The sequence below is a fragment of the Pseudonaja textilis genome, chromosome 1 (assembly GCF_049901715.1).
Source record: "Pseudonaja textilis isolate UNSWEBS1 chromosome 1, rPseTex1.2, whole genome shotgun sequence".
NCBI classification, from domain to species: Eukaryota; Metazoa; Chordata; class Lepidosauria; order Squamata; family Elapidae; genus Pseudonaja; species Pseudonaja textilis.
The window spans coordinates 207829230-207844513 of record NC_141990.1 but is presented as its reverse complement, the minus strand read 5'-3'; the positions used below and the strand labels follow the sequence as shown (position 1 = coordinate 207844513).

Sequence of the window (15284 nt, the reverse complement as noted above, 5' to 3'; positions counted from 1 at the left end):
AAAGCTGACTGAGCAATCATCCTTCGTGCATGCCATCTTGTTGTGTTCTTAACTTTTCTGCTCTGAATTTCTCTGCTTTTGAAAGCATGTATCCACTTATTAAAATATATCAGTAGGAAGAAGCCCTGAGGAGGGGGTGGCGAAAAACAATCCCTATCCACTCTCCTATGATGTTGTTGATGCTGTTAATTCCACAGATCTTCCTTTAAGTCAAAGGTGCAACTACTTACGATGCTGGTGCTGACCAACTTTTTTTCTCTGGGACCAAAATCAATCTTGGTCTTGGGGAAAAAAATGTTTATGTGTGGGGTGGGGTGGTACATTGTGTTGACTGAGGCAGAAAGGCAGAAGAAAGTTCATCCTTTCATCATCTCTCCTGCAAGAACTGCTCTGTTACGGATGCAGAATGGAAACACCTTCGATTGTCAGCTCTCCTGTCCCTACTGTGGACCACCTGATTTCAACACCAGCAAAAAAAATTCACATGACCTTCCCACACCTGTGCTTTGTGAAGATTCACTCCACGTGCCAGTTATCATTGATCCTGAGAGGCTGAATTATTTTTATTTTTAAAGGAGAAGACTCCACTATTGCTTTTTGGAAGCCAACCAATTCCCAGTCCAAGCAGAACTGGGCTGCAGTTCTCCAAATATGAATGAAACTGTCTGGGGTCGCTGGGGATTTTGAAGTTGCCTTATTGCCCCACTCCTCTTTCTTTCTAGATTCAGGTGCACCCCACTAACTTGACTGAAGCTTGATCTGCTGACAATGCATTCAACAGTGTTAATCCATATTCCAGGCATTACATCAAGCGAGAAAAATGTCAGAATGCGCTGCAATTCTCGGGAGCATTCTGATAACATCCAGCTCCACCTTGAATGCTCTTCCAAAGAACGCTCACATGACATGACTTAAAAGGAATTTTGCACATATTTTTCCTCCAGTCTGTTAAGGAACCCATTAATTTAAAAATGTGTCTCAAAGCCCTGGGTGAGTCTCATAGGGCTCTCCCACACCCTAAATATTGTGATTTTTTTTTTTTTTGGAAAACCCCTTGAGATTGGATGTGCTGACAACTCAAAGGGACATTTTTCTGTTTGCTTCAGAGTTTGACAATGATTATGTGCAAATGGATGTTCCTTTTAAGCAGCAATGTAGAAACATGTATATGCTTGCAGGATGAGGCATAGCTTAAATATATTTCATTTAGATAATGAGTGAGGGAGTTTTGGCATTCAGCAGAACTACAGTACTGACATAACACCAAAGACCAGTCAGACTAAACTTCATATAGTCACCAAACACAAATAGAATTAATAACAGAGAATGTTTGTATCTCAAGGTTGAACTGTGGGGTCCCAGGTGTGCCTTCTACGTTTGGTTGTTTTCTCACAGAAGTCTCATTACCCAACTAGGTAACATCATCAACACTAACACAGAGAGCACCACAAATAGAATTATTGTTAAGCAGATATACAATAGAAATCAGCAAGCAGCAAGCTTTACAGGTTCAAATATCATGTGTGAAGCAGACCAAGAATTCACACTGAAATCACTAAATAAGATTTTAGATTTCACCTTTGCCCTCCACTATCAAAGTCATTACTGACCTATACAGAGTGATTCTCCCAGGGGAAAAAAACAACCCAGTCCAGGTTTGCCAGCCAAAGGTGGCCAACAGCAAAGATTATCCATATCTTTCTTTAGGAATAAAAAAGGCACAATTCTTTATTGCAGGTTGATGCAATGTCATTGAGAAAAACCTGATTCAATGTTTTGAAATTCTGATATTGGAGTGTGTTGAAATTCTGATATTGGAGCATCGTGTTTAGCGCGATTCACAGCTGGATTGCTTGCTAGGGCATTCATATCTACTTAAATGTAGATCAGCAAACATCTCTTGCCATTTGTTTGCACAGTGGGATGGATCACAGTCATGAACTGGGAATGAGCCACTTTTCAAGTGGGAGATGCTATCTAGGAACTTTGCACAATACATAAAAACAAAACGAACTAAACAATTAGCTAATTCGCTGAGATGTTGTGAAATCTCAACGTCTTAGCATGGGTTTAGCAGTCTTAGTATGGCTTACCGGCATACCATGAGATCTCATGAGTTTAAGTGATCTTCTGATATCTCATCTATCAACTGTTTTAATTTGTTTTTTATTTGCTGTGGAGAATAGCATTTAAGGGCTTCAGAGGCACCAAGGGGAACGCATTGCTGAGTTTAGGATTAGATTCCCTAAAATCAGTATGGTACTTAAGATGTCAATATGCATTGAATTTATTAATGCTATGTAAATTTTGAAAAAGCTGGACCATCAGCACACACAGGCATCCACACAGACAAGTCTAGAAGCACAGAAATGTTTTTATGCTCACCATGAGTCTGCTATCCAGAGAGAATCTCTTCCCAAACTCCTTTTTTACTAGTTGCTGCTTTTTATCCATAATGTTCTTTTTTGGAAATGCCAAGTATTTGCAATTTTCACTGGGAAGAAAATAAAAATACATTTATTTTATAAGAAAATAAACTTGTCAAAATAATATTACTCCATGTCTGTATATCTATCTCTCTACCTGAAGTAAGTCTACATATTCTATTCTTCTTAGTCAACTTGGGAGAGAGAAAAAGAAAAAGAGAAAGAGAGAGAGGGAGAGGGAGGGAGGGAAAGAGAGAGAGATTTGAGATTGATAGGAACTGGAAGTAGTACAGATCTCTCTAGCCCATATACCATAGTGTACAAAACAAATAACATCCAAACTAAAGGATGTGCAGATCAACAATTACTGAGGGTTCTCAGTTCTAAGGGGTTACTTGCCTGGTAATGATTAGGCAAAATGAAATTCCTCTCCTTCTCTACTGTGGAGAAGGAACATCTCAGAACATCCAGAAGCAGTTGGCATCTTCTGCAGACCACCTGCTCTAGCTTATTTGCTTAAGAGGTCCACCATCATGACTAGTGCAACTTCAGAGAATGAAGATTATGGACAGATGCACGTGAACTTTAATGAGCAGATGCTTTAATTAGTAATTCATTGGGTTTCAACGAACAATGACAAAGACTTTAGGCAAGTGAGTGGTCACTGAGTTATTGAATAAAATTCCTCATACAAATCATGTCATGCATTGGAGGCATCTAACATTGTTTCATACTCTCTTCAATGAATGTACCATTGAATGTGGCTTTGAACCCGAGGCTCCTTGCTTATGGAAGCTACTCTAGGATTTTCTTGAGTCCTTTTTCTGATATTAGAGGAGAGCATTTACAGTGAGTTACAATTCACTTTGCAGAAAAATTTTTCGCTAATGGTTTTTATTTGTTGTAAATCTAATTATGTAATGAATATATCGCTTGCTTGCATTTATTTATTTATTTGCAATGTTTATGATGATATACCTCAATTCTAGAGAACTCTAAGCATACAGCAATGCATAAAATTAAAAAGGATATAAGCATAAAACCCCCAAACTTAATGGTAGGGATGAATGCCCCACTCAGGACATCTACAAGTCAAGACTTGCTGAAATAATATAAGCTTACAGAATATTAGCAATACTGGACAATGTGCACCTTTGAGGGAAAGGGTGCTGCTACAGAGGTGGATCTCATCTAGCTTAGTGTTTTTTCAATCTCAGCAACTTTAAGATGTGTGGACTGGAGAATGCTGGCTGGAGAATTCTGGGAGTTGAAGTCTACACACCTTAAAGTTGTTGTGGCTGAAAAACACTAAGCTAGCTGTACGTTGTAAATCTCATAAGGGGTAAATCTCAACAGGATTTCTTTAGATCAGGGGTGTCAAACCTGATTTCATTGAGGGCCACATCAGGGTTGTGTTTGATCTTGGGGGCAGGGGTGTGTGGCCAGCTTGACGTCACCTGTCTCAGGGATGCCTATTGTGGCCCAAGCGCTTTGCCAGAGAAAATGGGCTCCTGAGCTCCGTTTTCAGCTACAAAGGCCTCCTGCAACCCTCTGCCAGTGAAAATGGAGCTTTGGAAGGCTGCTGACTGATCCTTTGCTGTTTCCAGGGTGGCCCTGCAGGCCAGTTCTAAGCAGCCTGCAGGCCACATCCAGCCCCCAGGCTTTGACACCCCTGCTTTAGATGATCAGACCAGATTCAACCCTGACTAGCCATTCTGTGATATATTACATGTGCAAGAAAAGGTCCTCACCATGGAATTATAAAATGCAGTGTCATATGCCATAGGGATACACGGAAGAATTTTTATATTAAAAGTACTGTAAAAAATACTAGAGGGAGCACTTATCAAAGGCATCAGTAGAAAACTAGATTCTCTTTTCCCTTGGTCTCTTCTGGTTCTTCTTTTTTAGCTACTGATGGGTCTGGCTGAAATTGTATAAATATTAGATTGAGAGGTTTGTTTTGAATGTACATCTAAAATAAGAGCAGTCTTCCTTTCCCAAAGGCAGTCAGCTGCTAGCAGGGAGGGGTTTACTTTCCTCCCTTTGAAGAGATACTCATAGTTGCAGATGACTTGCTACCATCTGCTAAAGAAATGAATTAAAATGTAAATTTTTTTAAAATGCTCATGAACGACATTCACAGTCCATAATTCTCCTATACTTTGTGTCATCAATGCATTTTGATTGCCTTGTCTGCATTTGCAAAAGAATTAATTTTAAAAAAAGAGGCAGAGAGGAAGAAAGGAAGAACAGTAACTTTAGGAAGTATTTCTGGTGAAATGTGGATAAACTCTATAATTTCTCTTCAGGAAAAATTTGTAAATCTGGTTGATCAGTGGCCAAATAACCACAGATTACACATTAATGCAGTATCCACATGAAAAAATAATATTGATTCCATTTCATTCAGTAGAAACTCAATAGAGAATATTTTTTAGTTTATATATCACCTGCAAACAAGATATAAATGGTTTGTTTGGTTGACTAGGTTTGCAGATTGCATTCAGTCACAGTGTGGTTTGTTTGGGATTGATAGTGTGTTTTGTATGGCTTATTCAATAAGCTAGAGTTAATCAAACCAAGGCTGAACACATAGAATAATCCAAGGAATTTTCTCACTTTGCTGCTCCTTTAGTGCTTTCCGTGCTCTATGGCAATGGCAGTAGAGACTTTTACTTAGTTCGATATTGCAACTACAACCTAAAGAATTAGCCTGCTGCATTGTAACCACTGTGCCACCTTACTTGCCCATCCCTGGTTTAAAGTGAAGGTAAAACCTTCAAATTGAGCGTGACTTTGGTGGTTTCACATCCTTCTCCCCATTTGGTTTTCTCAGGGACTATATAGAAATAGCTTTCTACTGCATTTACTCTAAGGTTTTTCAGCTTTCTAGTGTCACCTAAAGACCTGCGTTTTTCAGGTGAGTTCCCATTCAAGGAGTAGCCAGGTCATCAGTCGCTGGGTTCATTTTTCAAGATGAGCAAAGTTCATCTTGATGCTGCCACCAGCCAGACTAGGCTTGCTTTATTAAGAATGGTGATTGCGGGATGTTAAATAGCTCATACTTCAGCCAGCTAGGATAGTAACCTGTAACTCAAAGAACAGCACTTTAAATTCAGACCACATGAGCAGTGGGTATAAGCTACTCCTACAAGGTTTGCTGTTCGATGACCAAAATCAAATATGATAAAAGTTGATGATGAACAAATGTCTGTATTAATAAAGTGCCACACATATCACTGTTAATTTCCCAGAATCTCATTCTTAACTCCCCTTCCCTTCCTACCATTACCCAGCTTTAAAAGCCAAATACTGTACATAAGGCTGTCCATTGCATAAACTGAAAAGGCCACCATTAATTTTATTTTGTGTCTAATGTACAAAATAGCATCCTGAAATGTTGCTAAAATGTAATTTTCTGAATTGAGTAAAGGTAATGTAATTTTATTGATGAAACTATCCTATTCTGATGCTTATAACAAAAGTAGGAAAACTCAAGCTATATTCCAAGGACTTATATGGCTCCATTGATTCATAGTTACCCCCCCCAAAAAGTTGGATATATAATAATAATGTGTTATAGAACACAACTTGGCCCACTGTCAGATCTTGTTTAAGGTATATGATATGCTCATTTATAGTTTTCCTTCACTGAGAATCACAAGAGTTTTCTCTACAACATATATGTCAATATTTTTATAAATGCTCGATGATCATTGCTAAGACGTTCCCAATCACACTCAGAATGCAGCCTTATCCTATACATCGCTACACCATCCTTTTCTAACTATTGATGTTGATCGTAGTCTCAATTCTCCTGAAGTTTGCACAACATTGATGAATGCTATCAAAGTCATAAGGAAAATCTATGTGGGTAATTAATCAAACTTTATTATAGGTTGAATTCTAATTAATAGTTTGCTGGACAATATAGCAACATATCATTCAACTACAATCATAGATCTGTATGATTAAGGTTCACTGCAGAAGATGAAAAATAATTTGGAATTGTGATGAGATGATAAATAATTTGTGTTGATTCTTGATGGAAACATACCCTTTTATACCAAAGGAATGGGTTTTTTCTCCCTAAAAAGCTAGAATTGAAAGGAGAAATAAGGCAAGCTATAATATTCCTCTGCATATATTCAGAAGTGAATTCCAGTGATTCAAAAAAAGGGGATACAGTATATAGTTGCAAACTTAGAATAGGTTAGCTATAGACTCAATGAAATTTATCTTTGGATTCTACAGAGGGCTGAAATTTAATATCCAGACTGAAAATGATCCAGGTTATTTATTCATTTCTACACCAGACTGAATGTTCCCACTCCAGAGACTCCCAAGGATTTTTGAATATTCAAGTGACATCAGTTCATATTATAACAGAAAAAGAGTTCAATGGTTTTGATCAGTACATCTCTGGAAAATGTCATGTCAGAATGCCTCTGGTTGAAGAACATTAGACTACGAAAGCAGCTTTGTCAGATCAGGCCTAGGGGTGAGTACATCACCATTCCATTTTATAGCAGTCATTAAATTGCATCTAGATTCTAGAAAGCCCTCAAACAAGAAATCAAATCCATTTTTGCCTCTATGTATCTTAGTTTGTATAACATAACTAATATGCCTTCCTCTTCCTATTTTCTATTTCTAATTCCCTATTTTCCCCACAACAGCAACAACTGTGTGAGGTGAGCTGAAAGAGACTGACTGACCCAAGATCACATGTATCAGTCTGTGCTCCATTCAAAATCCAAGAAAGAAATACTCAGACTTCATAGGTTAGAGTAAAGTTTTTTCTTTTACTGAAAATCAAAGTGGAAGCTACAGGTTGAATTCTGAATCTAAAGAATTTGGCGCGCAGATCACATATACAAAGGGATGGAATTGTTCCCACCCTCAAAGTCCAAAAGACTCTTCCAATTAAAAGTTCTGAATATGATCATGTGGGCATCTTCAGGTGGTGATGAGGCCTCTGTCCGTTGACCTTGACATATTTTGATAAAATTTCGCAGCTGCGCAAAGGAAAGAAAAAGCTAGGCAAGGAAATAGAAACTTAATAACAGGAATTTATACTTCCCCTCCTCCTTCCCATTTACAGCATAGGAATGTAACACCTCCAGCTTTCTTCCCCTCCAATTCCCCCCTCCCCCCGTTACTAATGACAGCCGAAAGATGGAGAATAGTGAGAAAGATGCGTAGCAGTAGAAAAGATGTAAGAAAAAAATGTAGGAGAGATCTTGAAGGCTGACAACATGGCTTGCTTTCGTAGCTAAGGCAGAACTAAAATTCACTGTCTCCCATTCTCTAGCCTGATGCCTTAACCTTAACCAGTACATCAAACTAAATCAAGTTTAAAACATCCTTAATTGTTCTGGGTTAATATTATGTTTCTCCATTATTCCACAATCTTCAAAGACGAAGTATATTATTAATTAGCTTTTTTCATCCATTCCAAGGAATGGGATGGGACTGGGACTGAGACCAGAAGTGGGAATGATGACAGCAACTCTCATACCGATATGAGTCCCTGGCAGCTCAAGGATGAGCGGAAAGCATTTCAGCTCAGCAGTGTGGACAAGTTCTTGGATGCTGTTAATGGCAGGGGTCCAGTTTGGGAGATAGGAAAGGCAGAAGAGAAAATGCTTGAAGGATCAGAAGGAATGTCTTTCTAATATCTTCTGCTTTCCAACATCTATCACATATTATTGATGTTTTATCTGTCTAATAAAAGGCCACATCTGGCTAGGTAACTAATAGATGGACGTTGTCTGCTTCCTACTATAAAATTGAACTCCGGTATTACTTTTTCCTTGTTTCACACTTGATTTGCAATCTATGCAAATAGTTATACAAGTACTAAGTCCCTCTCTTCTGCAACTACATCAGAAGCAATAATGTCTTAAGTGCAGAGGGGAGAAAGCTAAGTGGGCAATTATATGTGCATTTTATAGCCATTGTGCTTGCAAATACATAAACTATGCTAACACTTAGCAAATACAATGAGAAGGAAATTGTGAATCGGATAACCATCGCTGTAAACAAATTGAAGTGCCATGTTCATTATCCATATAGCCGTCCATGCCAGGAGCAGCGTTGCCAGGTGAAGAGCGGAAACCAAATCATGCAGAAAACCATTTCGTCAGAACATAAAGACAATTATAACATCTGTTAATCTTTTGTGCCAGATGTAATTAGGTTTTATGGAGAAGTCACCCCTTAAGGATGATTCCTTTAGCATCTGTTCAAAGGACAAACAATTGCGGGTGAGTAATAAATGACCCTTTACAAGCAAGCAGTAAAATGTGCATAGCGTGAAGTATAAACAGATCACTTTCAGAAAAAGCCAGAGTTTGGGCTTAACTTTTTACTGAAAACTCCTGGAGTACCAACATAATCACTATGTACATAGTTCACATTTGTTAAAAGAACATGAATTATAGAAAGCCAATGCTTTCTTCGTCCTTCATTGTTTACTGTCAACACAGGCTTCTAGTCTAAAAAGTTCAGTTAATCATTTTACCACTTTTTTTCCCCAAACATGCCTGTCTGTACAGGTAGTCCTTGACTTATGACCACAACTGAGCCCAAAATTTTTGTTGCCAAGCAAGACTACCGTTAAGTGAGTTTTGCCCCATTTTCTAATCTTTCTTGCCACAGTTGTTAAGTGAATCTGGCTTCCCCATTGACTGCTTCTCAGAAGGTCACAAAAGGTGTCACGTGACCCTGGGGGACTGCAACCGTCATAAATATGAACCCGTTACGAAGTATCTGAATTTTGATCCCATGACATGGGGATGCTACAATAGTTGTAAGTGTGAAAACCAGTCATAAGTCACTTTTTTTAGAGCCATTGTCACTATACGAATGGTTTTAAACTGAGGAATTACCCGTGTAGTATTTACTGACTGACTGTTGAAGCAGTTACTCACGGATAGATTATACCTGGGAATTCCTTTATTGGTTTCTTTTTTAAAATCCCTGAGATCACAATTTTTATTCTAATTCAGTTCAGTCAGAAATGAAAACATTTCCACATTAAGTACAAATAATACCAGTTTCTTATTTAAAAAAAAAAAAAATCAAAGCCATCAAATAACCTGTATAAATCCTATCCTTTAAAATGCGCTTAAAGGTAAATATTTATTTAAATTACCTATTGCCATATTATTCAGCTTAACATGGCCCTCTGCTGGCAATAGTCACCTCCAAATTTTACCAGCAACAGTGTGTTTTGAAAGATTTAGTGTGAGCAGATTTACTCCAGGACAAGAAGCAAACTCGTTTAAAAGAATGAGTTATTTTAAAAAGACCAAAAAAAAAAAACAAACCACCAGTCTTTTGATGAATATGGAAAGTTGCCTGCTTATCATGAAACAAATGTTGAATGGCCAAACTGCAATCTACAATGTACAATTTCAGAGCTATCTCACAATTTAGAGATCCTGTCTTTGAAAAGACGCTCTTGTTTTTTATGCATCTGATGGCATGGGCATGGGGTAGGTAGCAGGTAGTCTATTTTTTAAAAAAAACAGTTCAACTATCTTATAGAATAACAGAATTGGTCTTCTAGTCCAATCCCCTGCTCTAGCCAGAGACTCGATACCATTTCACAAAGATGGCTGTCCAATCTCTTCTTGAAAACCTCCAGTGATGGAGCACCCACAACTTCTGGAATCAATCTGGTTAATTGTTCTCATTGTCAGGAAATTTCTCCCTAGTTCTAGGTTGCTTCTCTCCTTGATTAGTTTCCATCCATTCCTTCTTGTCCTGCCTCCAAGTGCTTTGGAGAATAGCTTGACTCCCTCTTCTTTGTGGCAACCCCTCAGATATTGTAACACTGCTATCATGTCACCCTTAGTCCCTCTTTTCATTAAACTAGACATACTTAGTTCCTGTTCTTATATATATATTAGGGCATCAAACCCACAAGACCAAATACCTTCATTTAAAAAGAACAAGCAGTTGTCTATTTGTAGCATTTTCAATGTGCAACCTTTAAACACACACAAGGATTTTCCATGGCACGGAAACCCTTCTGATTCTCTTTAGAAACAAAGGAGCTCTTGTAGACCATTTGGCTGAAGCCAACCACCTCCAGCAGATCTCCAATCATCTTCAGCCTCTGCTTGGAAAGCTCAAGCATTGGAGGAAATCACTGTTCATCGGGGAACCGCATCCCTTATCAAAATGTCTTGAATCTCTCCAGGCTCCTCCCAAACAAGTTAAAGTTGTATTCTGGAGACTGAATTTAGGGGTGGGAAGCAAAGGATTTAAATGAGCCAGTTATGATTCCTTCTCCCTTTCTTTTAGGGTCCCTTCCAAATACTAGGAATGGACCAAAATTGACCCGAGGAAGGAAAGAAGGTTGGAAATGTGAGTGGAAGGACTACAGAAGCCTCCCAATCCAAATTGAAACAACAACAAAAAGTGCCACCAAAGTTTTGTCCTTTTACTAAATGGCTTTTTGATGGCTTAGTCTCAAAATGCCAAATGGGTATTGTGGCTTGGACACAAGTTGCCATCTCTGAGCTATATTACTCTTAAGGAAGGACCAGGAGTATTTTTATATCATAGCTTCAAGTACTTTTGAATATAGTGAATATAGTGATTAAGATTAAATCATGTTCTGGTAAATTAAGTTCCAGTAAATCCTATTAAATCACAATTATGACATCCAAACCAGCTCCACAAGAAGAAAAATATGATACAACCGTAGCCTAACTGTAGCCAACACAATAGTCATGCAAAGCTCGTGAAAGATGCCCATGAATATGACTGTGTGAAATGTATACACACTTTCTTTAAAATATACAAAACCAAAAGTTTCTTAATAAAGGAGAGTTGATTATTCTGATTTATTTCCACCTTATTCAGAGCAGCCAGTCCTAATAGTGCCTTATTTTCCATTTGTGATTATTATTATTTTTCTTTTTAAAGATAGGTAGATTGTCTGCCCATGTTCCCATTTTGCATTTTCAAAGGAAAAGAAAAAAGAAAAGCAGAGGAAGAGGCAAGAAAAAGGAGGAGGAGAAGGAGGAGGAGAGGGAACTGTTGAATTTAACAATTGAGATAAGGCTGGAGCCTTATAATCAATTAGCACTGTCAAAGAAAATAATTTGCGACACAAATTTCCAGCTGCACAGATCTATTATGCATTCAGGCCATCCAGACCTCATCTGAGTCTGAGAAAACAAACTGGATCTTTCAGTGGCAATCCTATCAAAACACAAGGCTCAACAAAAACATTGGTTCTATAAATGTCCATCTTTCCGCAGCATATTATTTACCGGCTGTTTTATTAACTAGGCTGCCTTGGCATTGAATTTGCATTGTTCACAGTGCAATAAGCAATTCCCACCACAGCGTTCAGCACCGTCTGTCACACTACATGTCTTACTGGAGTTTGATACCTTAGTGCCAGTCAAAAGTAATCACCATGGCAAGAGGTTTTAAAGAACAATCCTATGCCTCAGTTTTTTCATCACTTAAACCCCCCCAAAATTGGCCACTGAAAGTGTTCTTTTTTTTATTTATTTACATGTAAAATTTATACAGTTGCTTCAGAGTGACTCTGGATGGCTTACAACTTGATAGATAGTAGATAGATAGATAGATAGATAGATAGATAGATAGATAGATAGATAGATAGATAGATAGATAGATAGATAGATAGATAATTTAAAAACTCATTATAATTTTTTTTTTAAAAGCCATAAAGGAGACGTTAACAGCAACAATGGGGCCACCACATGATCTCATTGGTCCCTTGGGAACCCCCAGACCTAATGACATAGACTGATTTTGAGGGACTTCTGGAAAACAAAGAGGGACAGTGCTAACCTTACTTCACTGTGCACCATGGTAGAAAAGACTCACCTCCTGGGACCTGCCAAGTATGGTTCTCTAACATACAGGACTTGCAGGATGCAAGACCTGTTGGATCTAGTGGGATAGGCAGATGTAATTGAAGGGGGGTGGCCCCTCAGGGAAACCATCCCAATGCCAGGAAAGACTTTAAAGGTCAGAAACAACACCTAGAATTGGACTTGGAAGCAAGCTTGGCTACCAGTGCACCTCAGAGAGCAGAAATGTAACGTGCTGTTCTAGAAGTACATGTAACTGCCTAGACTACTGCATTTTGCACCAGCTATGGGCAGTCCCCTATAAAGTACGTTACAGTAATCCAGTCAGGGAGGTGACTGGGACATGATTGACTGTGGGCAGAACTTCCCCGATCTGGGAATGGGCACAAGTGGACACGACACAAAACTGTTCAAAGGACCTCCTAGCCACCTGCTCTTTGAGCTGGAGTCATGGGCTCAGGAAGACTTCCAGATTTTGCATGGAAACTATCTGGGTCATCTAGCATCAATGATAACACAGTCCTAGAACCAGCAGGTCCCAACACATAGAACTTCTCAGTTCAGCTGAAGCCTGTTGTTTCCCACTCAGATCCTCACAGGAACAAGATGTTCATGGCATTGCTTAATTCAGACATACAGTATGTAGTTAGTATGCTGATGATACCATGATAGATAAGCTCGGCCAGAGGTCTCTTGCAGTTGTTGAATAGGAGCAAAGAGAACACCAAACCCTTATTTCTACCATAGTTGATTTTAAATTCAGAGATATTTTCTTAGATGTAATATCAATTTGTCACACTCTGTTGGCTCTAATTTATATAATGGACCATTCTGCTTTAAACCCAGTGATTTTCGAATCAGGAGCCATGGTGGCACAGTGATTAGAATGCAGTCTTGCAGGCAAACTCTGCCCACAGTCTGGAGTTCGATCCTGACAGGACTCCAGGTTGACTCAGCCTTCCATCCTTCTGAGGTCGGTAAAATGAGGACCTAGGTTGTTGAGGGCAATAAGCTGACATTGTAAACCACTGAGAGAGGGCTGTAAATCACTACGAAGCGGTATATAAGTCCAAGTGATATTGCTATTGCTATTATGGACTGAACATGGTTTTGTTCATTTCAAAATGTACATAAGCATGAGAGTAGGTGAACGGTTAACTATTGCCAGGAGAATGAAGATCATCCACTAATTGATATGTTAGCCAAGTAGAGTATTTGGCAATAGAAAATAAATTAAAGCTGAGGTTTTCCCCTTATTCACATTGATGAGAAAATAATAGTCAAATAGGATGAGGCCTCTTAACATTGCCACTATGTTATCAGTTGAATTAACCTTTAGAAGGGAATGAGGTATAAGTACTACAAATCCAATAACTTAAAAGTCTTTTGACTTCAATCTAAACCTGTCTTGACAATGTAAAACCGATACAGTTGCAATTTTTTCTTCTGCTTTTCAAGAATTTGTCTTTGTCATTCTCCAAACAGGCCCTTTACCTTCTCCTTGGCTGTGTCAGTTTCCAACCAGGTATCTGTCTTGCATCCTTAAATCATAATTCCTTTTCCCATTTCTCTCAGAGAATAGGAACCAGCAAGATTTCTTCCCCTCTTTTCTTACAGTCTGCTTCACATATTACACTGTCTGATTTATATATTACATTGATCTATGGTTTGCTTAACCGTTGAGTAAGTCACAAATGACTTATTTGTGGCTTCACTAAGCCACAAACCATGCTTTACAAACTTACTTCATACACTGAAGTAAGCCGCAAACAAGCAACTCCCATTATAGCTTAATTCTATCTCCCTGGCTCTGTTTTGTTATAGGTTAAGGCACTTGTATGCAAATACTGTGGGCCACTTCAAAGAAGTTTTGGATTTTGGTGTTCTTATAACCTCAGGAGTGTTGTTGAAGAGCTGATTAATTTCTAGCTCGTGTAGTACAATTAAAACTGCTGCAAAGGTAGGGTATTTTTGTCTTGTTTTGTTAGTTTCTTTTGTTTTGGGAAACTGTGGGTCCCTTTCAGTATTGGAAAAGACCTTTTTAACCTCTCTCTCCTTCCAGTTCTAGAACACCAGGCCTTTTCAAAAGAATGCATATTTGAAGGCTTTATACAGTAGTTCTGTCTTATAGCCAACAAAACAAATAGGGATCACATTGAGATGTAGTGTGTCAATATCATGCTTTATTTCATCACTGGAAAAGGAGACCAAAATGCTAAGCTCTTGAGTTTTTTTCCTCTTCTTTTTATGTGGAGGTGGAGGTAAAGGTTGGGAGATGTCTTGGTGCAGATTCTATTGGAGCTCAGTGCAACAATAACCTTTATTCTCTCTTCTCAGAATATTTAAATCAGCAGAAGTGAAGACTATCAAAGACTGCCTCCAGACTGCTTCCAAAGGTTTAAGAAATTCAGATAGTAGCAGCACGGAAGTGTACTTAGTATAATTTTACCTTCTCTGTTTTAATTTGATTTATTCAATTTAGGCATTGCCCAGCTTCAACTGACTTTGGCCAGTGTACAATAAAACAAATAACACAAAAACAAAATACAATAATTATAAGAGAATACTAAGTCGCAAAAAAATGGCCATTTCACCAACACACAATGCAGCAAGGAACTTACCTAAAGCTTGGAAAAACATCTAGGTTTTTAAGACTTTCCAGAATGTCAGCAGGGTGGGCTCGCTTGGTATCAGGGGAAATCTTATTACAGAGACCAGATGCTGCGACAGAGAAAGATGATTCTAGGGTCTTGAAGATAATACTCTTTAACTGAAAAGACCCCAAGCTTGTCAACTCTATTGGATTGAGTCAATCCATGGAAGATAGGTGCCTCAAGTAATTAGGATCTATCCTTGTAGGGCTATATAGGTCATAACTAACACCTTGAATCACAACCAGAATCATAACAGGAACCAGTGCAGATTGTAAAACAAGGTATCATATGTGCATACTGATGCATGCCCAGACCTGCCCAGCCTGCTGCAT

At 38.5% G+C, this 15284-nt stretch overlaps 1 protein-coding gene across 3 annotated transcripts in view; it reads right to left on the bottom strand.

The window, feature by feature from the left end:
* NCKAP5 (NCK associated protein 5) overlaps positions 1-15284 on the bottom strand; it is a 666974-nt gene that overhangs the window by 577135 nt on the left and 74555 nt on the right. For all 3 annotated transcript variants that reach the window (XM_087920337.1, XM_087920334.1, XM_087920335.1), the window contains exon 2: positions 2386-2494. In XM_087920337.1, the coding sequence (XP_087776463.1) occupies positions 2386-2454 (69 nt within the window). In that variant the 5' untranslated portion in view covers positions 2455-2494. The remainder of the gene's footprint in view (positions 1-2385; positions 2495-15284) is intronic.